At 37.0% G+C, this 27,555-nt stretch overlaps 1 protein-coding gene across 3 annotated transcripts in view; it reads right to left on the reverse strand.

Moving 5' to 3' along the window:
• Nucleotides 1-27,555, reverse strand: part of DTNBP1 (dystrobrevin binding protein 1) — a 68,925-nt gene that overhangs the window by 24,255 nt on the left and 17,115 nt on the right. For all 3 annotated transcript variants that reach the window (XM_066324267.1, XM_066324250.1, XM_066324258.1), the window contains exon 7: nt 17,246-17,268. In XM_066324267.1, the coding sequence (XP_066180364.1) occupies nt 17,246-17,268 (23 nt within the window). The remainder of the gene's footprint in view (nt 1-17,245; nt 17,269-27,555) is intronic.

Genomic DNA, 27,555 nt, shown 5'->3' on the forward strand with positions numbered 1-27,555 from the left:
ATATTATTCATTCGAAATTATTTTTCATCTGTGCCTTATGTATTAAACAAGTTCCCTTGACAATACATGTGTTTCTATGTACATCAAACAGCGGCTGCATCAGAGACAGATCTAACCATAACAAGCTTAAAATCTTGGTCAAGAAGGAAGAAAAAGCACTGACATTTGATAATACATCGATAATGTATTTTTGAAATAAGACTGGTAAATACAGAATCATAGAATTGTTAAGGTTGGAAAAGACCTCTAAGATCCTCAAGTCCAACCATCAGCCCAGCACCATCACCATGTTCACCACTAAACCAAGTCCTCAAGTGCCATATCCACATTTTTGAGTGCTTCCAGGGATACATTCACAAATATGTGGAAGATGACTCAACCACTCCCCTGGGCAGTCTGTTCCATTGCTTGACAACCCTTTCCACAGAGAAACTTTTCTTAACATCCAATTTAAACCTCCCCTGGCACAACTTGAGGCCGTTTCCTTTTCTCTTGTCACTTGTTAACTGGCAGTAGAAACTGACTCCCACCTCACCATAACTTCCTTTCAGGCAGTTGTGGGAAGCTATAAGGTCCCTTCAAGCCTCCTTTTCTCCAGGCTAAATACAAATGCATTATACCCAATATATTACACATCATTTCATATAAGAACATATGAAGTATTAAAGGGTTAGAAAAAATTGCATTTTGATGACGAAGTTTGCAAGGTAGCACATTCAAAATAGGTCAGACATTATATAGTTGCATATTGCTATTATAATCCATTTTTAAAAGTGAAAACAGTAATCACATCAGCAGCTCTTAAGCAGCTATTGAAGTCAGATGGCCTGTTTTTTCTAACACCTGTCTAATGCTTTCTAAATAGCAAATCGAATAACGATACTCAGCCTAGGGAAAAAAACATAACAAATAAGAGAAGAGATTGCATTTTATAAACATGTATAGCATGTCTATAGAAAATAAAATAAGAATGTTATTCTTAAACCCACAAGTTAAAATGAAGAACATAAATTTACTGTGAGGCAGTCTATAATAATATACGTCACATCTGATGATTTCTATTCGGAAAGACCCCATTTCAAAGTCTCCTTTACATTCCATATTAACTTCTGTTTTAATTATTCTTTAAAAGTTATAAACAGTCAACCATATTTCACCCTTCACTTCACTTAACCTATAGGAACAGACTCATCAGATTTGAGTGCAAGGCAGCAACCAACTAGTTAAATCAGCAGTACTGGAAACATAATGTGCACCCACTGAGTCACCAAGGTTATATAAACTGACACAGCAAATTAATACCACTGCTTCCCTGCCTCCCAAAATATAAACCACTCAACTACTCAGCCATTACAAATTATATCTGTGTTTCAGTGCTAGGAGAATGGTCAGAGCCCAGGAACTGAGCTATCTGCTCATTCAAGAAGAGATCTGGAGGTCAGATCCAAGGTGTGTCACATACAGCGACATGCCACTGGCACCTGCACTGCCCCTCCTTCACCCATCTGAGGATGAATGGAGAAGCCAAGACTTCACAGATCACTCCAGGATATTTGTGGAGTGATGAAAGTAGGAAATCAGTTCTCAGGTGCTTCACAGACTAGACTGCACCTACCCAAGTGGTAACAGGGCGAAAGAACATCATGAAGTAGCTCAGCTATAAAATATGGAAGAGCTATGATTAGAAGTACTCTGAAAAATACTTCTGTAGGTACATTCACTTTTTGACTTGCAGAATTTAACAGTGTCTGTATGAACTTGGAGCCTCCTGAAGTGTAAGACTCTTAAGAGAAACAAAATACTTGTTCAATACCGCCTTAAAAAAAGTCATAGCACAAAGAATTCTTAAAATAGAAGTTTGCAAAGCGCATTATATTGTCAGAGCAAATCTGTCTCCATCCCGCCAGAGATGCTGGTGCGGTGATCCGCATGTAACTCCACCTATCTTTTAAGGCAAAAACTGTCCTAGTACTACTGCTTGTGGCCTTTAATGCAAAGTTCTGGCAATCATCCAGGACTCCAGAAGGGAGGGAATGCAGCTTTTCAAATTTTCTTTTTAGGTCATGACATAAGAGATCATACTGATGGCCACTAATGCCTCGTTTACAAATGCAGAGGGAAGTCATCAACTTGTACTTAGAGAAAAAAAGGAAGGCATTTCTAAAAAAACTGCTACATTGTAAAGAAACTTCATGCTTACACAAATTATCTAACACTTTCCACAGAGCTCAGTAAAACATAAAGCAGAAAATATCATGTACTACATGGAATCGAAAAACAAGGGTGAAGTAGCATATTTTTTGTCCATGGCAAACAGGCAATCCTAACAAACAGTGATGATTTTCAATTGAAGTTTCAAGAGAGGTAAAGAAAAGCCCAAACATTTTTATAAAATTTTATCCTGTCCCCTATGCTTAGAACATGGAAAAAGCACATTCATCATTAAAACAACCAGACTAAGTTTGAGATCAGCTCACTTTTAATGTTAGTAAGTGGCATTTGGAGCTTTCATCTTCTGTGAAGAAATCTCAATTGTTTTGGTGCTTGAGGTGTGATTAAGTCTTCAGGCAATCATAAAATCAAAAACCTTCCCCACGCCTGTCTTAGACTTGCCCTTTTAAGCAAAGTTAATGGTTCCATACAATTTTTTGGCTTTATACAGAACTCTTTACAGAAGCCTCTGCCAACAAGACAGATGCCATATTGCCTTCTACATCAAAATAGCAACTAAGAATGATAAGTGAGGACATCACTGGAACATGGATCCAATTAGCAGAATATGGCAAAATTGACATTTATATAACAAAGTTTCAGGTTAGTCATCAATGACTAAATTTGTACCACAGAGCTATTAATTCTCACCCTCTGTAGACAGAAGAGCAGCAGATTACAAGAATCAAAAAACCAACAGATTTTTTTTTACCCAGCAGACTTCAGCAGAATCACAGGACGGTTGGGGACCTCTGAGAAGGGACCAGAAGGGGTCTCTGAAGATCATCTGGTCAACCCCTCTGTCAAGGCAGTGTCACCTAGAACAGGTGACACAGGAACACATCCAGGTGGGTTTGGAATGTCTCCAGAGGGAGACTCCACAACCTCCCTGGGCAGCTTGTTCCAGTGTTCTGCCATCCTCAGTGTAAAGTTGTTCTTTCTCATGTGGAGGTGAAACTTCCTGTTTTTCAGTCTATGGCCATTGCTCCTCATCCTGTCGCTGGCCACCACTGAAAAGAGTCTGGCACCATGCACTTGGCACCTGCCTTTGATATCCCCTCTCAGTCTTCTTTTCTCCAGACTAAACAGGCCCCGCTCCCTCAGCCTCTCCTCATAAGAGAGATGCTCCAGACCTCTAATTATCTTCGTGATCTCTCCAGGAGCTGGTTGTCTTTCTTGTTCTGAGGATCTCAGACTGGACACAGCACTCCAGACGTGTTGTCCAAAATTCCTGTGTTCCTCCTCCCTAGTAAAACTTGACTATGGCAGGGCAGAAAACAACTGATGCCAGACAAAATAAAAAATTGAGCAGTATCACAATATAGGCAGGCAGTATTTTCATGCTTCGGATTTAAGAAAGCCTCTTTGCTAAATTAATACTAGAACAGTTAACACAATTAACAATTAGCTGGAGGCATACTAATTACTACAAAACAACCTCCCCAGCTCCATACAGTCCAACACACCCGGCGCTTTCTGGAATTTTTCCTGATGCTAACTCCTTCAATATGCTTACATGTAGAAGTCTCTATGTCCCCTGTTCTGTCAAGCAAGGCAAGCTCTCCTAGCATCTTGTGAACTAAGCTCTCTTCTTCTAACTCCATTGTTTCTCTACCACCTCATTTGCAGCTGCCCACTGTAAATCTCATGATTGATCCATCCCTGGATGTTATTTACCCTGTTCACAGTTGAATTAATCCTAATAGTTCATTTCTCAAAAGAGACTTCATAACAGATTGTTTTCCTCCTAAATCATTCTCACTCAATAACCTGTCACTTGCCAAACTTTTTGGTTTGCTCTTTATTATTATTTTTGTCTGTGCTAGATAAAACCTTTTCTGTTTTTTCTTCTGTTTTAGACTTAGTCCACAATTTCTTCACAAACAAAATTAGTTTTCACTCCATAGATTTTATTAGACTGAATAATCACTAATATGCAGGACAACACTTCACTGGTACAAAAGCATCCTGAACTCTACACAGGGACAGATCATGAGAGAGACAGAAGTACTACTGCCAGACTTCGTCCCACCCTGCAACTAGAGGACATTTTCATACCCATTCATACCCATTACCCAAATGTGCTGAAAATCAAGGACTTGGCTTTCTATTATTTCAGCTTTTCTATAGCTTTTCACTGGAAACACGCTGAATTGTAATAAGAACCAGATGCTACATGACTGGCAGCACAACCCTCTAAATCCGTACCTTTAAGCAAAAAGAGAAAAAATATATATGTCATCTAAACCCACAATGGATAGATTTCTTCCAGTCACACAGTTTTGTGGAGACAGAAGCTGAAGCCACAGGCCCCTCTTGAAGACCCTGCTCTCCATCAAGAGACAAAATACAGTGCACCTGAGTGCATTTTAAAACAAAAAATCTTTAAAACAAAGACAGAGTGTGTCAGCAAAACTGCAATTCCCATATTGCTGGTGACCTGCAAACCCTGAGCCTATCAAGTATGACCAGTTTCATTTCCTACCCTCGTGAACAGACAAGATAACTGAAAATAATTGTGGGGCGTTCAGTGTGCCTTCTCCATGAGGCATGGGCTTCCAGTTTAACGTTCAATAACCAGAGCGAATAAATCTATGAGGATTTAAGATTACGATCAAGGGAAAACCCTCCTGAGCCAATGGAAACTCTAGTGTGCAAGGTCTGAGTGATTACATAATCATCTAATTAAGACAGAAACTTATTCCTATAACTGGCACCATTCCTGTTTGATTTAAAATGAGACACAGCCAACTACGTTTTGATCAAGTCTCATTTATGCAACATCAAAATAGCACTAGCTGCCTTCTACATAAAAGGAAAAAAAAGGGCTGAGTGACATCTCCACAAGATTCTTATTTCACCCTAATCCACAGAGTAACCCAAGTGATTAAAAATGAAACAATGTGTAAGTCAAAACTGCCTCTTAGCCTCTTTTGGCCTTAACTCACACACTCTATTAGAAATATGCAATTTAGAAATACTGTGTACACATAAAAATATGTTGCTGCCTTTTAAAAATACCTCACATTTTAAATATCTATTTTCATTACACAATAAAAATTGTGCAAAAATTGCAAAAGCAGATACATTCCCGAAAAAGGATGCCACACAAGCTACAGTACCAACGACTTAACATTTGTACAGTTTCAGCTCCACTGCCTTGATACAATTTCACATGACATACCTAACACTCAAATAAAACGGGCAGAATAGTTTACCAGAATATCCACATTTTTGTTCCATTTACTGAAAGGAGTAGAGAAGCATTCAGAATTCCTACATGCTCACGTGCACACCTCAGCTATCCACACACATCATTAGAACCTGAGCAGAACAAGTAGTTCAATAACACACTGCTGGGAAAGGCGGGGCTCAGATTTATGTAAGAACATGCTATAAAGAAGGAATAAATTATTTCTACTGCAGCTTTTTAAACAATTCTACTATTTTTGAACACTGTAAGAAGCAGAATAGGATCATATTTAGAGTACCACTACAGAAAGAAATGGCGTCATGTGGAGAAACACGAAAAGTGGATAATCTATTGCTGTACATTTATTTAGTTACAAATCAAACTGATGAAATGTCTGAATTTATAGTCACATTTCTAACAGAAAATAGAAGCAGCACGCCAAAAGAAAGAATACTGTCTTTACAAAACTGCTCAAAAATTCATTTGTAACATGATAAAGTCACAATAGAGCAGGAGCCTACAGCATTTGGTCTTTCAGCACCCCAAAAAGACCTACATCTGGCCTTGTTAGAGAGTTTAAAAGTAGGCATATGAGTGTTTTTTAACCCGTCATTAACCGTAGCCTACATAGGTGGTGAGCAAAGAGATTATCTAAAAATATGTTTTGCATTATTTTTTTTCTGTCACAAAGCTAGAGATGAAAACGTGATTAAAAGAATTAGAATAACCCCGGTTACCACAGAGGTGGTAACCTTTCCAATATTAATGCTCTTACTGAGGCTTCTACTTTCTGCTACCTCTTCCCAGAAGTACTTGAAGTAATATTGCTAAGGCTTACATTTCAAACTATTCTCCAATTCCATATTCTATTTCTTATATAATTCCAAAGTCGACCCCCACCCCACACACAAAACAGCTGTTCCACCATCCAAGATACCATGGTAAACAAGGAAAAAAAGAAATATTTGCAGCTGTGCCCCACTTTGCCTATACCTCCACTACAATTTCAGGAAACAAGTAAAGAGGGACAACTTCTGCCAATACACACAAAGCAGTTAAGGATACAAAATGGATTATACCACTAGTATATATTTATTGCTTGCAACACTACACAGTTTTGAGTGCAGAGTGGTCACACCACGTTCAGCAGAACAGAAGGCAAATCTTGCCTTCTTTAAGTAAACAATCAACTGATCTGACTAGACTTATGGAAAACAAGTATTTTTTCGAATTAGGTATTTCTAATCAACACAAATGTAAAGAGTTCTCCCATATCAGATGAATTACTTAAAATAAAATATTCAACTTTATATAATTATTTAACATTAATATCAATTTTAGTGGTTAAAATTACAACTCAGAGGTACAGCCTTGATAAAGGTATGCTTCAACAGGTCATTAAAATAGCAAATAGTTCCATCTACTCTTATCTTTTGGTCCTGGACATCCACTGAAAAAAATCCACGTGAATGGTAACAGAAAAAAAAACCTCTTCCAGTGGTTATATAAAAGAATATAAAAGGAATCAGAGTAGAAATCTATGCTTCCTTTAAACTTAAAATAGTGCACAGTTCAAAACACCATTACTTACAAATTAACAGCATTAAAATGTTATGGGTTGCATGATTAAGAACATTGTTTCATATGATAAAGAGGGCTTAGATGGATGTAAATAGCATTAGCTGCTTAATTAAAAATATACCTTTAAAATTTACTTATTGTTTTATTTATCTAAAGGAAATTAGCATGACTATCTATGCTAACATTCAGTGCTCTAATTTTTTTTATTCTTGGTTTTATCTTCAGATAATATTCTCTGTCTCCTCTCATCCTCTAGTGTCACCCCACCCTTAGACACGCCTGCTTGAATTTTAGCTAACGAGATATCTGTGTGTTTGAATTCTTTTACTAATTCTGATTAATATTACCTTGACAATAATGCAAAGAGACAGACAGCAGCAAAGCAATAAACAAAAGCCCTGAAAAAAATAGACATTAAGTCACCATATCTTTCAAATTTGCTAAATCAAGTTGATAATTATCCTGTCATTTACAGCACACTCTTTGCAAATCAGGGAATGGTGGTAATTGAGGAAATTAATTAAGCTAACTTTAATTTCATTTTGCATTTTACATTAGCCTGGCAAGTTAAGGTGACAAATAATAAAGATGATAATAAAGTTGCACCTACGTGAATTCTTCTGAGTATTCTCAGTGCCTCCTGGAGATGACATGGCAGGAAGAAATAAGCAAGTAAAAAGAAACCCGGCACTGGTCAAGTGAAAGCTCCAGTTACCAAGCTGCCCCAGTGATGTGCATCTTCACTGATGCAGAACAAAGACCTTTGCCAGAAGGCTGCTTTTTCAAAGCAGCGGTACGGCGACGGGCAGTTTCCGATGGGCCAGTCGCACGCAGATGCAGCTGCACACACATGGATACTTCAACTCAGCGCCTCCCCAGAACCTGAGCACAAGCTCCCAGCAGCTGGGCTCCACCAGAAATGCAGGCATGTATTTGGGAAGATACCACATGCTGCTAAACCAAGGGGTGCTGCAGAGACTGAAATCTTCCCAGCGGGATATAATCTGATGACACGCAGCTACAGCATGTGTTTATTTGGCAGAGAGCTGGAAGCGTCTGAAAACGATTCAGGAGCAAGGGGAAAGGTACAGAAGGGTTCTGAATTATTTTTTTTATTAGGCACCGTTCATAAGGCTCACCCCTTAGAGTGCCTTTCCTTACCATGGCTTAGCTCAGATACCCCACAAACCAGATTACAGACTATTCTTACTTCACACATAAAATATTAAAAGCCTTGGATGTGATTTTTAAAATAAATTAGAACAGTATTCTCTACTGAAAACTGAATTTTCTGTATTACATATCCAGGCTACATTTTCATCAGAAACAAAAAAAAAAAAAAAAAGGTTATGCAGTTGAGAAAAAAAAAAAAAATACAGCAACAGCATATGACTGAGAATCTTTGGCTCTGGTGATGCTGCAGTTACACAACAGTGCATTTATGTTCAAAAATTGTAAGGCATTCCTCAGAACTGGGAACACTGGCACACATTGCCTCTTCAGTTTAGGAGGGTGCACAGTGCTGCCAGAAACCAGGATAGCCACAGCAATTCCTTTCTTTTACTTAAGAAGATCACATTTTGCAAACCTTCTCTGTGCCAATTGTCAAAATAAAGAGAAGGGACGAAAGGCAATTATATAACAAATACTTCCCCAATCGACATCATTAAAAATAAAAAAACCCAGAATGGCTGGCCTACAAAACTCGGGTTTATTCAACTGGTGAAAATAACGCCAAAAATATCTATGTGAAAGATTAAAAGAATGATAATAATCGTGAGATAATCCCGCCTTCAGTCTGGACTTCAGTAATTAAAGGATGAATTCAAGTTAGAGCTGTAGACAGAACTGGCTTCTATTTTTTTCCACATCAGGCATTTAAGCATTAGAGACAATTAAAATATTACACCTTTAAATATTTTCTTTTCTACATAAACTGAGTATGACAGGCCTAATGTTCCCATGAAATTGTTTCCTATTATCTACACAGTTTGCTATTCACCCTGGCAATGGCTGAAGAAAATCCCTATTGTTACCCTGGCCTCCTCCCCACTCCTCACAAAACCAGGATTTTGCGAGGCTGATTCCAGCATAAACTTCTACCACAGCCAACAGGAGCTGCACCTGCACACCCATGAGGCATCTTATTTTAAGCTGCAGTGATGCCAAATTTGTTGTGATACATCTGACCTCTGAAAGGGCTTTTGACTTAGTGCAATACTAGATTACAAAGAGAATAGGAATAAAGGAAAAAAAAGAGAGAACTACATAAAATGTATCACTACTAAAATTTGTTGGGAGGATAAACCAGCGCCCTCAGAATGCAATACAAAGAAAAAATGAGAGGGCATGTGGGTGTCTCATGAAATAAAACCCAGAAGATTGTCTAAAAATATATGTAGATGAAGGAGAACTTAATAGAAGGGAATGTTCCTGCTCTTCACTCTTGCCCAGTCAGAATTAGAATTTTAAAAAACCTGATAAACACAAGGTTTCAGAAGTACTGGTAACATTAGCACTCGACGGGTTATGCTAATTCATTAACTGAATAGTACATTCAGGTGACAGCCATCACCCAAAATCCTGAAATCTAGTTGAGCATGGAGGCTACAAACAGCACTATCAAATCTGCAACATAAAAAGTTACATTACAGCCAAACACACAGCAGGAAAAAAAAAAAAAAAAAAAAAAAGAAAAAAAAGAAGGCATTTAAAGCATTAAACCAGAAGTGGCTTGGAGTAGAAGTGACAACAACATAACTTATCTTTTCAGCCAAGTTACAACAACACACACTATTTATTCCAAGGAAATCTGCCAGTCTAGTTTGCCCATAAATAATCTGATCTCTTCGTAGCAGCCTTTTGAGACTTCCTTTAGAAACCCCACTCTCTGTTTACAGCTTTGAAAATTCAGGCCTTTTTCCAGTATATAGCCACCTGAGTAATGAATGCCATTTTATCACTAAGATCCACCCAAGGCTGTATTGACACTACCAAAATATGCCGTTTTCACCGCTCCAGATGAAAACTAACAAAAAATATGCAAAAGGAAAATAATTCCTCATCATATCAAATTATTAAGAGCTGGGGTTTTCAGCTTAGAGGAGATGATTTCAGAGAGACCCCACTGTGGCCTTAAGGGGGCTTATAAAAAGGAGGTAGAGGGATTTTTTATGGGCAGAGAGTGACAGGACAAGGAACAATGGATTTAAAATGAAAAAGTGCAGGTTTAGATTAGATGTTAGAAGAAATTCTTCACTCAGTGGGCAGTGAGGTACTGGCACAGGTTGGCCAGAGAGGTTGTAAATGCCCCGTCTCTGGAAGTGTTCAAGGCCAGGTTGGATGGGGCTTTGAGCAACCTGGTCTAGTGAGTGGCACCACAGCCATGGCAGGGGGTTTGGAACTAGAGGATCTTTGGTGCCTCTCAGCCCAAACCATTATATATTGAGTTAGATGACAGTCCAGCCTTCCTTTGGACAAACTACAGTGGAAACTGTCTTTCTGATGTAGTAATCAAAGGCAGAATTGCAGATAATTTTGTTTCTACAGCTGAAATATGCCAAACCTCCCCTTTTTTCCTTCTTCTATTGAAACATAAAATCTATTTCTTGTACAGAAAATACTGTCTGTCCTGAAGACTTGATGCTTAGAAACAGATCAGATAAATTTATTTCCAGTCATCTGCAAAATAAATGCATATACAAGATATTACCCACTGTAGTTTGCTTCAGTCCCAGTCTTAATACCTAATCCAGCAAATGTTTTGCTGCCTTGGCAAAGGCAGCTAATACATTTTCAATTACACTTCATGTTCAGTTTGTGCTGTCAGTTGAGAACAAAGTCACGTTCAGAGGGTGAGCAAGAGGCAAGCAATTGCTTTGGTATTGTAATTGTATTACCCCAGAAAACTGAAAACTTCCACTGTTCCTGGCTCTGTATCCACAGATAGGAGAATTCCTCCAAGTACGCCATTAAGTTTGTTATCTTGGCCAAACAGAGTCAGAAATGTGCATCTCAGCACCATCCACCAGTGGGCTACAGAAATGTACACCTGAAAGCTCCTACATGTATTTCAATGTTGGTTATATCTGCCCAAGATGTATCAAGATTCAATTATTTCCTGTGGAGGACTGAAACCAGTGAAAGAGTGAACCCTCCTTAAATTTCTCTGTTTAAAAGGATTTAAAAACAAAATCACTATTTTTAAAAAGGTTTGATTTTAAGGCCATACCATTTCAAGAAAGAGAAAAAAGGAGCAAAAATAGAAGAAACAAAAAGCTAGATTCAGACCTAGAAACTGTAAAAATGTGTCCTGAGAGTTATATAGGTGCAAGAATCTGAAAACTTGAAAACATAAAAAGCAAAATCAAAAGCAAGGTAACTATAAGGACACTTCAGAATCTTGCTTCCTCCTCCATCTGTCTCATCCTATTACACTACAATGGAACTTAAGTAGCTAAACTTCTTTGCCTTTCACTCAAGGTTTCACTCACCAGAAGTGCCCAAGCCTCAAATCTTTCTGTTCCCTAGAGATTAGTTATCATGCATAAGAGTCTTGGTCAATTCTTGCCACAAACAACACAGAGTTGCAAGGCTCTCCCCTTCTACAGTCTGGATGGGAAAGAAGCTAATAAAACACAGTATTAACTAGAAATCTATCAGGATATTTTCAGCTCATAGCAAAATAATCTGATATCTGAATATAAACCTGAAATTTTAATTCCATTTTAGCTTTATTACAAAAGAATTTCCCAACTGTTTTCTGGTATGACAGAGCAAGAGTTGTATGTGCTACAAGGTTTAAATGTTGAAGTTTTGGACCACAGAAATGTTTAAGTAATTGAACTCCATGTGGCCAGAATTAATTTCTACCACAATGTCATTTTACTCTTGCTGAGAAGACACACACAGGATTATGTGCTCAAAATGACAGCTCAACTTCAAGAGCAGTTACGTCACTGAATGCACGAGCTTTGTCAACCACGAGCTGTAAAGACCTCCACTGTATACTGCTCACACATCTGGAAGGCAATATGAGGAGTAGGAAAAAGGAGTGTTACTTTGAGAGCCATCAGAACACATCAGAACATGAAGATGATCCCCAGACTGGATTAAAAAAAAATCAGTTTGGCACACTATTTGTTAAAGTGAGCAGATCTCAAAAAAATGGAGAACAAAGAGATGAAATCAACAGACTGCTCCAAATATTGTGCACTCTTAGAAGAGGGAAAAGCGAAAGCCAGGAAATTAAAGTTTGGATAGAAACATATTTAAGCTCTTGATAAAAGGACTGGAAAACTGCAATTTCAACAGCAGCATCTTAGATGCATGAATAGGGATGACAAAAAATTTGCATATCAAATGTGACCCCATGACTTAACACTGAAGGCAAAAGCAAGAAAAAAACACCTCTTTACTTCACAGGTCAGGTTCTCAAGGAATATTCTGATAATGCTCTTAAAACTTATCAGGCCTTGTTTGGGAAAGATCTCTGATTCAAAAGGCTGAAAACATATTTTGTTGTATTGTAAATAGAAGTGCTGAAAATGGTCATATGACCTGAGCTTGAATGAAACTAATCCTGTTAAAGCTTAGAAATATGCATGACTCAGTAGCCAAAGCCATGTGCATATTTGCCCTTGCAAAGTTGCTGCCACCTTTCATTGTCCAAAAGTGCTGTGTTGCTGATCTCTAAACAGCCTCTAGAGCTTTAGTTTGTTTTTCCAGAAATGAGCTCAAAACATTGCATCCTGAATGTTTAATAAAAAGGGACCTTTATAAACAATTCTAAAACTTATCATGCGTATAGTTCCTATTTGGATAAATTAGAAGTAAAGTCAACAGCATATGTTATTAACATTGTGCAATTCTACTACTTTTAAAACTTTAATTTTTTTCCCTACTCTCTCACTGATGATTACCTATCCCATTATCTGCTCCACTCTTACATCTTCTAATGAGATTAACAGTATTCTGTAACTATTTACTACACAATCCTGGCTGCTCTGGAACTAAAGGAATGTTAACTCAAAAGAGATAAAAATAAATTAAAGAATGGTACCATGTGCCTAGAAGGATGATGGAATGATTTGAAATCTCAGTGCACTCCTAAATGCACTAGGTTTCAAGTATCAGGAGCAAATAACCACATATATGCTATCTAATTTCCAGTTTCTCAGCTGTAAAATGAAAAATGATACCTTTCTAAATGATGCAAGAGCACAACCCATCAAATACTAAAATCAAAACCACACACAAATATCAACTAAAATAAACTCTACTGTTGCAAGAAATTGCCAAGATTCAGAACAGAGCACTATTTTTTTTTTTTTAGCATCTTTGTGAGTCTGAGCCAAGACAGGACAGCACACAGCATAAGCCAGTTTCTACAAGCAGTTCTCCCAAGACTGAAATTGGTGCACACTGGGAAGAAACTTGCAGGATACTCCATATGGCCTAAAAACATTTCCATTCATAAATCCATCATCTTTTATAGCAAAGACCTCTGAAAGATAAAGTACTAAAAATACATAAGCACCTGGACAACCATTGAGATGTTCTGTCCTCACACTTCAGGTACACAAATGCCAGTGGCTGCAGCATATTGACAAAGACATCACACACTCCTTCCCTGCCTACTTCAGAGAGAGACGTTTAACACAAAAAAGCAGGAAAGCTTCTAACCTTCACTTTCTCAGCATCACAGATTATTAAATAATAATCAATTTCAATTACTCTGTAATAGAAAAACCCCTGTGGTTGAAAGAAGAGAGACTGGAAAGGTTTGTTCTGCCCCTGCACACTGTAGGTGCAGCAAATAACAAAGGAGAATGTCTGACCCTATAAAAAGAAGTCTAAAAGCAAAAGGAAGAATAGTAAAATCTACTCATCACAACGAAATAGAGTACAATTTGCAATACCAACACAAAAATGGCAGAAACAAGTTCTAAAACATTGACAAATACAAAAATAATTAATAATTTCTTAAAGTAGTATTACATTCTTATTTCATGCTCCTTAAAGGTATTAACATCTATGAGCAAGAGAGTTTGTGGATTCTCAACACTTTCCAGTGCTGCAAACTGGCAAATATACATTCCTTGTAAGGGCCCCTTCTGGACGACACCTGGGATCTTCAAAGAATATACTTAAAAGATCAACAAATTAACACTTTGTACCTTGGCACACACAGTGGGAAGTTGTAAATGAAACCAGAAACAATTTCATTTCTTGGTTGTTTAGATTTTGCTTCAATATGAAAATAAATAAATACTAGGTATATACAAGAGCACTTAAAGTGTTTTTAAAGTTACAGATATTTGAAGATGTCAGAGATTTACAAACTACACCTGTGTACCTATTTGTATTTACACATTCATGAAACTGCAGGGAAGTAAGGTTCTAAAACACATCTGAGAGGTCTGTGAAGCTACCTTGGGAGTCACACCTGCACTCTCAGGGTCAGTGCCAATTTAAAATTTGCATTTTTTTCTGTATTCATTGTGTAACTGATACGCATCACAGAATTCAAGTTTCTAGTGCTGTGCTATTTTGAATCTCAGACTAGACCATTCAGTTTTTTAATTCCAGTAAAACTCACTTTGTATCCTGAGCAAGGCATAAGAACTCATCATTGGTGAATGAGAGAGTTGCACTTGAACACTGAAAAAAATGCATACAACTCTCTTTTAACCCTTCTACCAAACATATTGAAGGAAATTTTTTTTGTACTTTAATGCCTGCATATTCAGAAAGAACAATCTTGTATCTTTATCAAAGATATTTTTATGCAAGACATTTACCACCCCTATATCCTGGAAGCGATTACTTTTTAGCATATGGTATTCAAATTCACAAATAACAAGTTACTATTATAAAAATGGCATTTCAAGTTTTTCCATTGGAACAGATTTTAATGTACAATGATTTCAAGAGCAAATGCATTGAAAGATGCAAGTGTATGGAAAGGTATTTTAAAGAGCTCTTCTTTCCTAGACCCTGCACTTGGTATTTCATTAAAACAGAATGCTGAGGAAGACATTTCACTCTGGACAATTAGGCAAAGATAAATTAGTTGAGGTTGTAGTCTATACTTGCAGTATTAAAATGTAAAGAGTCATCTACTCAACTACTTAACATGTTTCAGTTGGAACCAATTTCTCCTGGCTTCTTTTGCTTTTTAGATTACAGTGTTAGACTGTTAACTTAGGACACACTGCTTGCCCTTGCTGCTGCCTTTTCTTTCCTCTGTGACAGGATTCCTACGGACATCCAGCGAGTTATCTCAGTGTGCTTCATCAAAGGGAACTAAAGCCGACCAAGTGACAGATCATTTTTGCCAAAATTTAGTGAGCCCTGGAAGCAGCTCAAAACAGAAAACTCAAGTAGGAACCCCAAGTTAGACTGGGCAAAGCTGTACTAGAACCGAAACATCTGCCATTATGTAATGAATTCTTCACAACTAGGAATCTCCTACTCTCCCTAATTCCAGCTAATGAAAGATATGCCAGATACTAACATAAGGTCCAAAGGGCCAGAACAAGACTGACTGAAGCCAAACAATGAATACCTCTACTTCACAATCAGGGCTGACAACAAAAATTCCAAGATCTGAGAACTCAGTACGTCAGAAACCCAAAAACATTCCCTCCAAACATGTATTTTCAATCAATTGTGCACCTGGATTTTTAGTAGTTTAATCCAAATTTCCCGGGAAATGTCAGGAAACGTTGTTGCCAAAATTAAAATACGGAATCTATTGTTTATTTTAAACCTTCTTGTGGTCATCTTCTAGAAAGGAATTGAACTTGCTTGACAAGACCATTCCTGAAATTTTCTTAGTTATTACTCCCCTTCTCTTCTGTGAGGTACAAGCTTGTCCACCAGTTCACTGTACAAAAATCCACACAAATTAGGCTGACAGATGTTTAATATCCATTTCCCATGATTCATTCCTCTACGCTCATCCAGCCTTCTCTTGGCTACCAAGACAAGTCTTTCATAACCAGTACTGGAAATCTGTGTGCCTCTGTATCCATTACAGAACCAGTTGCTTAGTTTGAGATAAATTTCAAGGTCAGCACACAGCTACCACGTTCCTCTTCCATCAAAATAATTGTCTTTCTAAAAATACTTACTGTCAAATAATGTTAAAGTCTCTATTAAAATAACAAATGGCCTAGAGAGAAATGACTTTGGAAACTACTCTCCTAGCTTCCAGTAACTCATTTAACACTTGATCAATACAAACAAAAAACCAGGATTCACTGTCCTCACAAGCACCAGGTACTACCAAGTAGCTGCCTTGCTTTGGATCAGAAGGAGCCTGGCATTATCTTCTGTTTTGTATTGAGTTGCTCTATGTTGAAAGCTGTCAAATCAATCAACAAAAGGGTTCATTTGGTAAGCCACAGAAAAAGTGACATTTTACATAATCTGTGTTGCTTATCTGTTACTGTAACTGTTATTTTCCTTTTGTAGCATCACAAAGATGAGATAGCAATGAACTGAAAAGGCAAAGGAATGCAGCTGATAGAAATTTCCATCCCTCCTTTCAATTTCAAGAGACAATTGATTGACATAAGTCAATGCACCCGACTTTATTCTCATAAATACCAGTCACAAACCCACAGTCACATCCTATCCAAAGCAAGAGATAATAGCAATTTTCAAGCCGATCAAACATTAACACCAGTAGGTAGAGTAAGCCTCAGTTTAGGATTTCCTGAAAATGGGACTGTGCTCCAGCTATGCACAAAGCAATAGTACATGACAGAGTTCCCAGCCATTACATCATATATTGGACAAATATTTGTACATATCATTGAGTATCCTTAACAAGTTGAGCTACAAAAATTAAATTTGCATAATACTGTGAAAATTCCCTGGAAACAGCCAGACAAAAATCTAACTTGTAACACACACCAAAAATATATCTGTGCTAGAAAAGATATCAAGTAGTTGAAGACAAAGCCATTAACTGCAAAAATTGAACACCAAGGGAAAGGCTTGAATTAGATAAGGGTATCTTTGAAACCTGGAGAAGACAACAAAATATCTGTGTTCTCCCCACACTTAGGACCCTCCCAAAGAAAACAGTAGCAAGAACAGGTAAAATGAAAAATACACAGCCTGTTGGGTCAATGCAAAATTAACACTGTCAAATGAAGAAGGGCAAAAGTTCCTTCCCAGTTTCACTTAATTCAAAAATTACCGTAACTCTTACAAACATTAAGTAGAAAATAAAAATAGAATTTTTACCTTTGAATGTCTCCAGTTCCTTCCTGTTGGAGAAGAGCAAAATTTAAAAATAATTAGAAATACCACATACAGAACTACAGGATTTATTTTACAGGCTTTAAGACTCACTAAAAGCCAAAAATCAAAGAATTTGATTGTCATCATATATAAAGGTAATATTACTGCATGTGTTTATCTAAAGCAAACAAAATCAACCTGTTTATAAATTAGGCCACCACCTCTTTGTAAACATGTACAATTATACAAATATTGCACATTTGTATCTAGCTACATAATTTCCAGACACACTGCTCCAAAAATAACTGAGACTTCTTAAGGCTTTAGTTGCTAAAGCATCCTTTGCTTAGCAGAGATTTTCGAATTTCCAGCACAGTGAATAACAATTTGTGTCCCAATTTCATCAATGCTATTCAAAAACATTTTGGCAATGCTGAAGGAGAAAAATTTGACAATATCACTCAGTTAAAACAGAGAGACAGGCAAGGAGACATCCAGTTCCTCAGAGGAGAGGATTTTCAAGTATGGAATATGACAGATAACCCATAGTACTCCTGTACCAGAAAGCTATGAAATTAAATAAAAGATAATAGTATCTTTTTTGCCCTCATACCAGACCACTTTCCACTTTTAGTAGTTATGCAATTATGACTGCATAGGCTACAAAATGAAGAGAAATATTTTCTCTGTTTTAAAGGAATTGCAAAATGATCCAATTGTCATTACTACAAGGTAGTGATTCACCATGAATTTAAAGGCTAAAGAAGAACCAATGTAATAACTAAGATAAGGCAGAATGCTGGCCTTACAAGACACTAATTTACATCAAACATTTTTTCAGCCTGCGCCTCGCAAAATGCCTAGTTAAATTCTGAATTTTGAAGCAAAATTGACTGTTAGAAAAATAAATTAAAGACTGAATTCAGAGTTGTCCAGATAAATTATTCTATTCCCTATCCACAGACTAAAGCATTCTTCAGTCACCTACCAGAGACACTGTTTCACAATACAGATGCTATACCATAGCAACTCCTTATGCCCCTTAACAGATGATGCAATTCAGCATTTATTCTTGCATCAAGAACAGACAAAATTCACTCAAAGTTGAAACAATTTATTTCTTTAAGCAGGACAAAGTAATCTAAAAGAAGAAAGAGAATGCATTTACCTCTACATTTTCAGAGAACATCCCATTTTGTCACCAAATGTTAAATACAGGTCTTTGAAAGAATGGGTGCTTTACCAGGAAATAAGCTAGAGTGTGATTCACAATGAAGAATTCTATTAGTTGCCACTTCCTGTGAGTATCTATTTCCTTCCCCGCTTCTCCTCCAGCCCTTTCCCAAGATAGTTTCCCGCATTATACCAGAGAAAAAAGCTATTTTACAATACCTGTGATTTGCAGGTTCATACCCCAAAAAATTTCCCTACCCTATATAACCTGTGATTTGCAGGTGCATACCCCAAAATTTTTTTCCTACCCTATATACTCTAAATAGAGTTACAAAACACTCTCACAAGTTGCCCTCCTTATTTTTAATAATGGCACAGTAGTTGAGGAAACAACAATCACAGGAAATGCTTCTTTTCCATGAACTGTAAGAAAACCATACTGGAGGAAGCATCTTGTGAAAGTAAGAGGGGAAAAAACTACATTACTTGCACCAAAACCCAGGAGATTTTATGACACTTGTCTGCAAAAGGAGAGACAAAACAATTACTGCTATTGTGTTGAAAGAGGTTAGTAGACAAGATGGTAATACAGTAATCTAGTTGCAATCACTCATTTTGTCTAAACCCCCAGAATTTTCCTTTTCAAAATCCATCAATATTTTTAGGGCTGAGATGCTAAGATGTTGTCCCTATATCCATATACATAACTACCATTCATTAAGAAAGTTGGAAATTATTACTTGACAAAAACCTTTTTTCCTCTGAAAAACTGAAAGTATCTATGATAAGCATAGAGTAAAAATACAGATTTGAAGTTTAAGGATCTGCACCTCCTAGTATCCTCATACCAATTCAGACCCAAAGACTGAAGATTTTGTATTTTGCATGATTTAATGCATTTAAAGCATGATTTAATCAGATCTTGTTTCTCACAGGACTATCAATAAAACTTCTATTTAGAAATACATACTAAAGTACATGCTTATTGAAACTGTGTTCACATGAGCAGCTTGGAAGGTTTTTTTTTTAATTTTAAATCAAATTATCGAAATAAAAACTTGGAAGTTTAAAAATTTTAATCCTTAATCTCATTTATCAGCAGCTTTGGTAAGAACATGACACTAAACTGAGAAGTGGAAAGGAAGCTGACTTGTGATGACATTGGAAAACAGATGGCTTAAGAGTATATCAGTACATTTCTAGTTGGGTAATTAAGACCCGGCACACAGATGCATAGAGAAAAAGGTATGAGAGAGCATACTGCTTCTCCTCTTTACAAGTAAATAATTGTTTTTGTATTTACTGATAAACTGACATAAGGAAGATACCTCCTATGTCTTTTCTAAGAGTCTAGAGACAAAAAGTCATCTGCAGAATACACTGACCTGACATTAAGAATTGAATTTCAAATTCAGAACACAGACAATGTAAAGAAACAGCAAATTGTGAGAGGAACTACAATGAAAAAGAATAAATTGAAAGCAGCTTTGGACAAGTGGCCTTCAGAGCACAGTTAAAAGACAAGCAGGAGGAAACACACAAGGCAATTTAAAGTGCTCCATGGGGAAATGCACCTAGATTTTAAAGAGTTTTCATCCAAAAGAACGTTCATGCACTTCACAGACGGACAAGATCACCCTTTCCACTACTATTAAAAGGGAAACATGCCGGCCTTGCCTCTGGCTTTGCTACACATGAAGGCTCTTGCAGCTCAGTGTGGGCTGCTCAGCATCTGTCCAGGATTAAAGGAGTTTCCATGCTGAGTCTGACCACTGATCAATACAACTCCCTGGCACCTGACTATATGCTCTTCAGCTACTAAATTTTGGGTTACTGACAACAAACCCAGCTAGTTACTCGGAAAAGAATACATTTTACCTTTCCATAGTTAACAGTAAGAAGAAAGGACTGAATTAGGAGGTACATTAAAATATAAATAGCTCTTTTCAGTGAAAGACAAAGTCCAGCACCTCTGAGCAAGAAAAAAAGGCTAAAATAACAGGCTAAAGTCTAACCTAATCAGACTATGAAGGACTGGAGAGATTTCAAAAGTAATCTCGTTCTGTATGCAGAGCAATTTACAAATTCCAGATTCTTTCCTGAGAGGCAAGAAGCTGTATAGGCTCCACCTATACTGAAATAATGTCCATGAAAACTATCTGGCCACACATATGGGCAATAATGTTAATCCCTGCCTACCAGTTGCCTGTTTTCAAAATATTGAATAGAAGACTGGGGGGAAGGGAGCAGGCACTTAATTACTCCGTGAAATTCTATACACATCAAACTTCTAATGATGATGTTGCCAGTGGTCTCAACTTCTTCATTTACAGAAAAGTTGAGATTCAGGGTTTGTGGTGAGAAAATATAATCGTGAAGACAACAGGTGAAACAAACCATCTACAAGACATGACTTGTCCCACAGGATGACTGACAAGACCAGTTAGAGTTCAGTCTAGTTAGAAGGCAGACACGAATTCCCAAGGACCCTCCCATTCCTCTCAGGCTTTTCACTGCATTGTTGGATTAACCCTGCTCTAGCCACTGAGTGGATGAGATGGACACCAGGAAGATTGAGCTGGTATCCCTGACAAACAAAAATAAATCTAGAATTCAGAATATGGGAGGACCAGGAGGCACAACTATCCTGCTTTAAGGTGCTGAGATCAAAGGGAACTTAATTTGTTCAGCAAGAATAAGAAAATAAATAGAGTAAGAAAATAAATCTCAGGTTCTACTGTATCTTGCCAGGGACCGTAACATTAAGATCCATTTCCTAGGTGTAACTAAACATCAAGGAATCCACTTAAACACCTAGGAGACTACAGAAACACCACATTCCTTACAACACACGCCACCAGCTAGTTTTGTAATTTATCAAGAGAATAAGCAAGCAACAAAGTCCTAAATTAATGTCAGGAATAATTTTATAACACAAGCTCTAAAAGTAACAGTCAGTAACTACTAGACACAGATAAACAAAAGACAATATCAAGACAGCAAATGAATGCTAAAAATTGAGGATTAATTTTGAAAGATTTTACATTTTTCATGTGTTAATAAATGTTCAGTTGTAAATACTATTTACAAAAAACACAGATGAAGAAAGTATAGATGCTTATCAGCAAATTAACCTAAAAATATCTATGACACCTAACACAATCCAACCCAGAAACTGAGAAATGCTGCATTTCCTCTGCTATGTCTGATACAGTTAAGTTTTCAAAATTATATATTAAAAGAAAATAAAATTCCCCCATAGCCTGACTCAAGCTTTAGTAAGCTAAAAAGCCATGAGATCTCTCCTCTGGGACTTTCCTCTGGATGCCATCAGAAGTAAAAGGAAAAAAACCTGAGAATTCAAAACCTATGTCACTTTGTCACTTGTACAGTGCACAGAAATAATTCAAGTACCTTTTTGTTTTTTTTTTTTTTAACTTAGGATTAGCACTTTTGTCAATCTTGACACATAACTGCTTTCCCCATCCCTGAGATTGGTTGAGCATCCCTTGGAGATACTTAGGCCAATTACTACTTTGAAATACACTTGAGACTGAAGCAATGAAAAGTCTTTAAGTACTGAAAAATTAGTAAAAACCAACACTATTAGCAAACTACTCCTGCAATTGAACCATAGGCAAGGGTTTCTAATTCATCTGACAAAACACTGAAGACAGGTCAGGATCCTTCATCATCAAAAGTGACATTTTATTCACTAAAAGAGAAGAGCAGAGAGCAATGGCATTTCAATAATATTACAATGGAGACTTTTTTGCTTCCATACTCATGCAAATACAGAAACAGCTGAAGTCTGTTTTCCAGCAAAACTTATACATTAACTTCAATCCAGAAGATGGAACTGATCTCAGCAAATTTTTGCAACAGAAGTTACAAACATTAACTGGCAATCAAGTTAATAAATACACCCAAAACCAACTACTACCCTAATACACTCAGCAGTTTCAGGGTACGGTGAAAGCATTTCTGTTTCAATGTTTCAAAAAAACCCTAAAAAATCTTAAGAACGTGGGGAGACAACTTTCACATACTATCACCCAAAAAACCAGTAAAATATAAGGGAGATGGCCTTACAATCATAAGAAAATGGTTGAAGTAAAAACCACTAAAGGCAAGTTTTGTCCTCTACTAAAAGACTGACAGAGGCCACATACCACTAGAACCATTCCAAACCGGAATTCGAAATGTGGAAAAAATGCTTAGCTCACTCTAAAAGCTCATGCCTTCAGATGTAGGATTTTGCACAGGACACAGTTTTTAATGCTTTTCTTTCATCCTGTTGTCATCCAAAAAGCCTGACAATTTTTACATTTTTTTAAACTTTTTAAAAACTTAGTATGCAAAGTCATTTAATCATTAACATGTATGTATCAACATTGTTTTTGTCATACAACCAAAATTTTAGGAACCAAAGTTTAAAGCTGGAATTTGAGAACAGAGAATTAAGAGAAGCTACAATTTGAGAAACTAGAAAGAATATAAGAGAAGGGAAAGTTTAAGAGAATGCACAAACAATCCATCATCAAAGGCCACCTCCACCATCAACTCCACCATTTTCTTCTAGAAAGAAAAGGAGTTCCTGCGAAACTGTTTTTGGTAAGCAGCCATACAAGAAACTGCAGACCTTCTTTTATCCTGGCCATCAATTTCCCCATAAGCATTAAAAAGAAGAAAAATGACAGTATTCAAAAACTGGCCAAGCTTTATTCGTAAGTGACATACGGTACAACCCTAACTCAGAAATGAGTAAGTAAAAAGAGCTTGTGCCTCCATGTGCAAGCTTCACCTAAAATGCTGAATGTGGTTCCATGCAGCATGAATGCAATTCATGTGCCAGATAGAAGTTACAACTTGCATCTCTTCAGGCATCCTCAACATTTGAATGTAAATGTAAATACATAGGAATGTAACATACCCCTCACAGAAGCATCATCAATAAATGCATTTAACACATTTCTTTAAGCTACTTCTAAATGAATTGGTTTTCAATATAAGTGGAAAGGAGTTATCAAAGATCTCAGGAAATAATCCATAGCAAAGAAACACAGAAATTATCAGGAGGCACAGCACAGAGAATGAATTTTAGTGCAGTAATGGCAAGCACCTAAGCCCTGTTCTTCTGCCACTAGCCACAATGAATTAATTACACATATAAATAATGCATATTTGAAGAGAGGGAGGGTACAAAATGATGATTAAGGCAACCCTAAACCATCTGTTCCTATTATTGGTATGGTAAGTCTGGACAAAGAATGCCTGGTATTAACAGCTTGACAGGATTTGAAGATTATACCCACTAACAAGCACCACATAAAGGTAGAGATAAATTATGCAGGATTGACATAATGTTTTAACATTTTCTAGATAACGTTATTAAAAGGTGCTGTAGGATACACAGGATCCAACACAGACATTCAGTCTTTAACCACAGGTCACAAAAACCAAAGAAAAAAGTATTTTATTTGCCTATTTGAAAGAAAACAAGACTATAAGGAGAAGGAAAGCTGCACATCTCTTTGTAACAATGTCATTGTCTCTCTGTATCAAGCAAAGGTCACCATAGAAAAGGCAAAATTAAATCAACTTAAAAGTGACATAAATTATACTGTGCATTCACACTTTGCAAATAAGAGAAAAAACTGCCAACACCCCTGCAATCTCCAAATCTGCTGAGTGTTCCGTCTTGCCCAGTGTTTCCAAATACTGGGAGCACTGATGGAAGTAAAATCCACTAATAATGAAGCAGCATACTCCTTTGGGCTTGTTGTTTGCAGAATACTGCAATGCAAGAGTTCTTGCAAACAAAGGAAAGTTCAGAGCCCTCAAACGACAAAAAAAGAAAGCAGAATTATCAACAAAACTCTCCCAAAGCCTGTGTAAGTCTCTTAAGGATCAACAAGAATTCTCATTCCATGTGTTTTCCCAAAGAACTGCAACAACTGATGGCCGTAAAATTCATTCCAGCCAGTTATCACCATGAAAACACCTGCTGCTGATTGTGCTGTATCCAAACTCCCGAAACAGGATAGAAAAGATCTTTGCAATGTGAGTACAGAAACTTATTCAATGCCTAATGAAAATGCAAAGCCAGTCATGCACTGCTCATCTGCCATGTAAACTGTCCTGAAGACAACAGAAGCTCTCCATCCAATCTTGCAAAAATGTTTATTTAGGTACCCAGTTACACAGAGGTGTAGCAGCTCCAAACCTATACCACTAGGGGACTGATCAAAAAGAGTATGGCATGGAAATTTACACTGATGAAAACTATGAAACATATAGCTGTGGTCTCAGAGACAATTCTCGGTACTCCTAACATCAAAAGGAAAAATAAACTTGCTCAAAACATTTGCAACAAAGGCGCATATACGCTTTTTACATATAAGAGGTAAATTTTATATATTACATGTAAACCTTGAAAGGGTTATGAAGGTAAAATTTAAATGTATCACTGCCGGGTGGGAGGGAATTACGATACAGAGTACTGTTCCAGCCTATCGCTTGAGGAATGCTGTGGGATCTAAACAAGAGCTACAGATATGGAAGGTTTTTGTGTATTTACTTTTCAAATGCTTATGTTGGTCAGGCCTAAGATAAGCCACTGTATCTACACCCAACAACCCTTACTGTTCCTTTTGTTCCCAAAGCAATTAAAAAGAGGGATAAAGTCTACAGAAGGAAACAACAGTAATTAAGCCATTTTCTCACACACATCTCTAATCTACACAACGCAGTTGCCATAAATTTTATGCCCTTCTGAATGAGAAAGTAAATCATACTTTCTCCTCCCCCAGAAGCACTAAAGCCCCATCATGGCATGGCAATGCATCCAACAAGAACTATGATAATCTGTCCAACTCCTCACCTACTGCACTAATTACAAAAGCATGGGGTTACACTTTATTTGACCACAAAGAAACCTGTAAAATTAAAAAACTAGGAATAAACACAGATTTTAAGAACATATTTTCTCTTCAAGTAAAGCATTTGTTTAAATAACATCAAAAAGGAAAAACAATAGTCCCACTAAGGTTTGGATTTTAGATTTTTACACTTATTTTAATTCTATATCTGTTCTCAAAGCTGACAAATACTGAAAAACAGAGAGGATTCTTAAAAAAGACATCCTAAAAATTATCATTCAGACAATTAAGTCAAATAACATACAGTAAAATCTATTCACTCATTTCCAGTGACAAGGACCCTGCTATTCCCAATGTATTCCTACAAAACGCTGCATTTGGGCAGCTCCTTTTAATTGACAAAACAATCAGAAGCTGCTTTTTCACAAAACATGGTGATCTCTCTGAAATGGATACAAATGGTACCAAGAGCTTCACAGGAAGTATGGCTTCAGGTCAGAAATTTTTTATCTTACCACAGGGCTGCCATTCAGGGCACAAAAAAGAGATGACACAAAAGTGAGCTCCTGATACTGCTTCCTAAATGACACTGTGCACTTGAGAAAGCAAGAATTACCACACCAGACTAAAGAGACAGGAAGTTTTCTGCAATCAGAATATCCTCAGCAGGAGAATGAACGAAAGCGAAGAAGAATTGTGCTTCATTGAAAAAAAGACAAGAAACAAAATGACATGGTTTAATGCTAACATATATCCAAACAATTGCAGAGAGATTAACCAGAGAAAACAAGGATGGAATCCAGACTTCATACAACAGTACCAGTACCCTGATCAATGGATTTAAACACAAGAATATTAAAATTCCAGAGATAAGGATCTCCACAAAAAAACCCAACTCCAATTCCCCCAAACACCAGGCTTTCAAATAACTTGGAAAATATCCTGGATTCATGAATCTGCTTTAAAATTAGTACTCGAGACAATGAAAAAAGCAAAAGAATTCATCTGTTTGAACTGAAATGAAGTTGTTCTATTTAATATAGAGAGACCTATTTCTTAAAGTAAGTTCCCATAGTTACCATAAGCTGAATTTCATAGGTTAAATGTTGACCTAAAGCACCTTCTTCTTTCATATAGGATTTTTTTCAAAAGACTTGAAACACATTAGCTTCTAGCCTAAGCTCTACAGTGACTTTATAACAAAATTACATTTTGTTACATGCTTAAAATAACCCGAGTTTCTCGAGTTAATGTTCATCTCAGTTTTCATCCCTATATTGTCAAAACACGTGAAATACCATTTTTTTTTTCCCCCAAACACGAAATCACTTCCAGAAAATAACTTCTATGCTAAAAAGAGAGCATCCCTCCCTCCTTGATTCTTTCAGCTGGTATCACAGTGAAAACCCCAAGTGCTAAAGAGACACTGAGGATACAAGTTCCAAACATACACCACAAATCACACTCACAAGTTCCCGGCTGCTCCCTCTTCAAGCACCTACACTGGCAAGTGTCCTTCCAGTAACGAGCTAGCAGTTAATTTCTTACCTAAATAAATACAGTGGTAATGATCAACCAGAAATTACCTGCATTTTTCCTGTTTTGTCTAGGTCTGACCAAATGTAATCCGCTTACCATTACACTAAGTAGCTTGCTTAGCATTCTATTTATAAAACTGATTAGATGATCCTAAGCAGAGCAGGCAATGTTTTAACACTTTATTTTGATGTTGAAAGCAGTGGCTAGGGGAAAGGGAGCAAGGATGGTAGACAGAACAAAAAAACACTTAGAAAACTGTAGAAAGGTCATTTAGTATAGGTCATTAAATGGGACCAAATCTGTTGCTTTACACACATTTTAAACTTGCATTTTTTGGTTAAATAGCACATATTTGGAATTTTGGAATTATCACTCAAATATTTAAATTACTCAAGTAGGTCTGAACAAGTGAATATTCAGCCTGTCTGCTGTTGACTTTTCCTGGAGAGAGAATATGGAATTGCCCTGGCCTGGGAAAGAGAAAATCCAGGCTGCAGGAAAATTACAGACCATTGCTGAGGCCCTGGCCTGAGGTTAAGACAACTGAACAGGACATGAAAAACTAAAGTGACATGATATGAGAAATTGCCAGATGTGACAGATAACATAATAAGATACTGACAAAAGCCACAGACAGCACCATGAGGGATGACTGGATTTCACAGGTGTTTAAAGGAAGGTTAGGTGAGAAACAGCCAAATTTCACAGAAAATTGAAGCA

Source organism: Sylvia atricapilla, chromosome 1 (assembly GCF_009819655.1).
Source record: "Sylvia atricapilla isolate bSylAtr1 chromosome 1, bSylAtr1.pri, whole genome shotgun sequence".
In the NCBI taxonomy this organism is placed as follows: Eukaryota; Metazoa; Chordata; class Aves; order Passeriformes; family Sylviidae; genus Sylvia; species Sylvia atricapilla.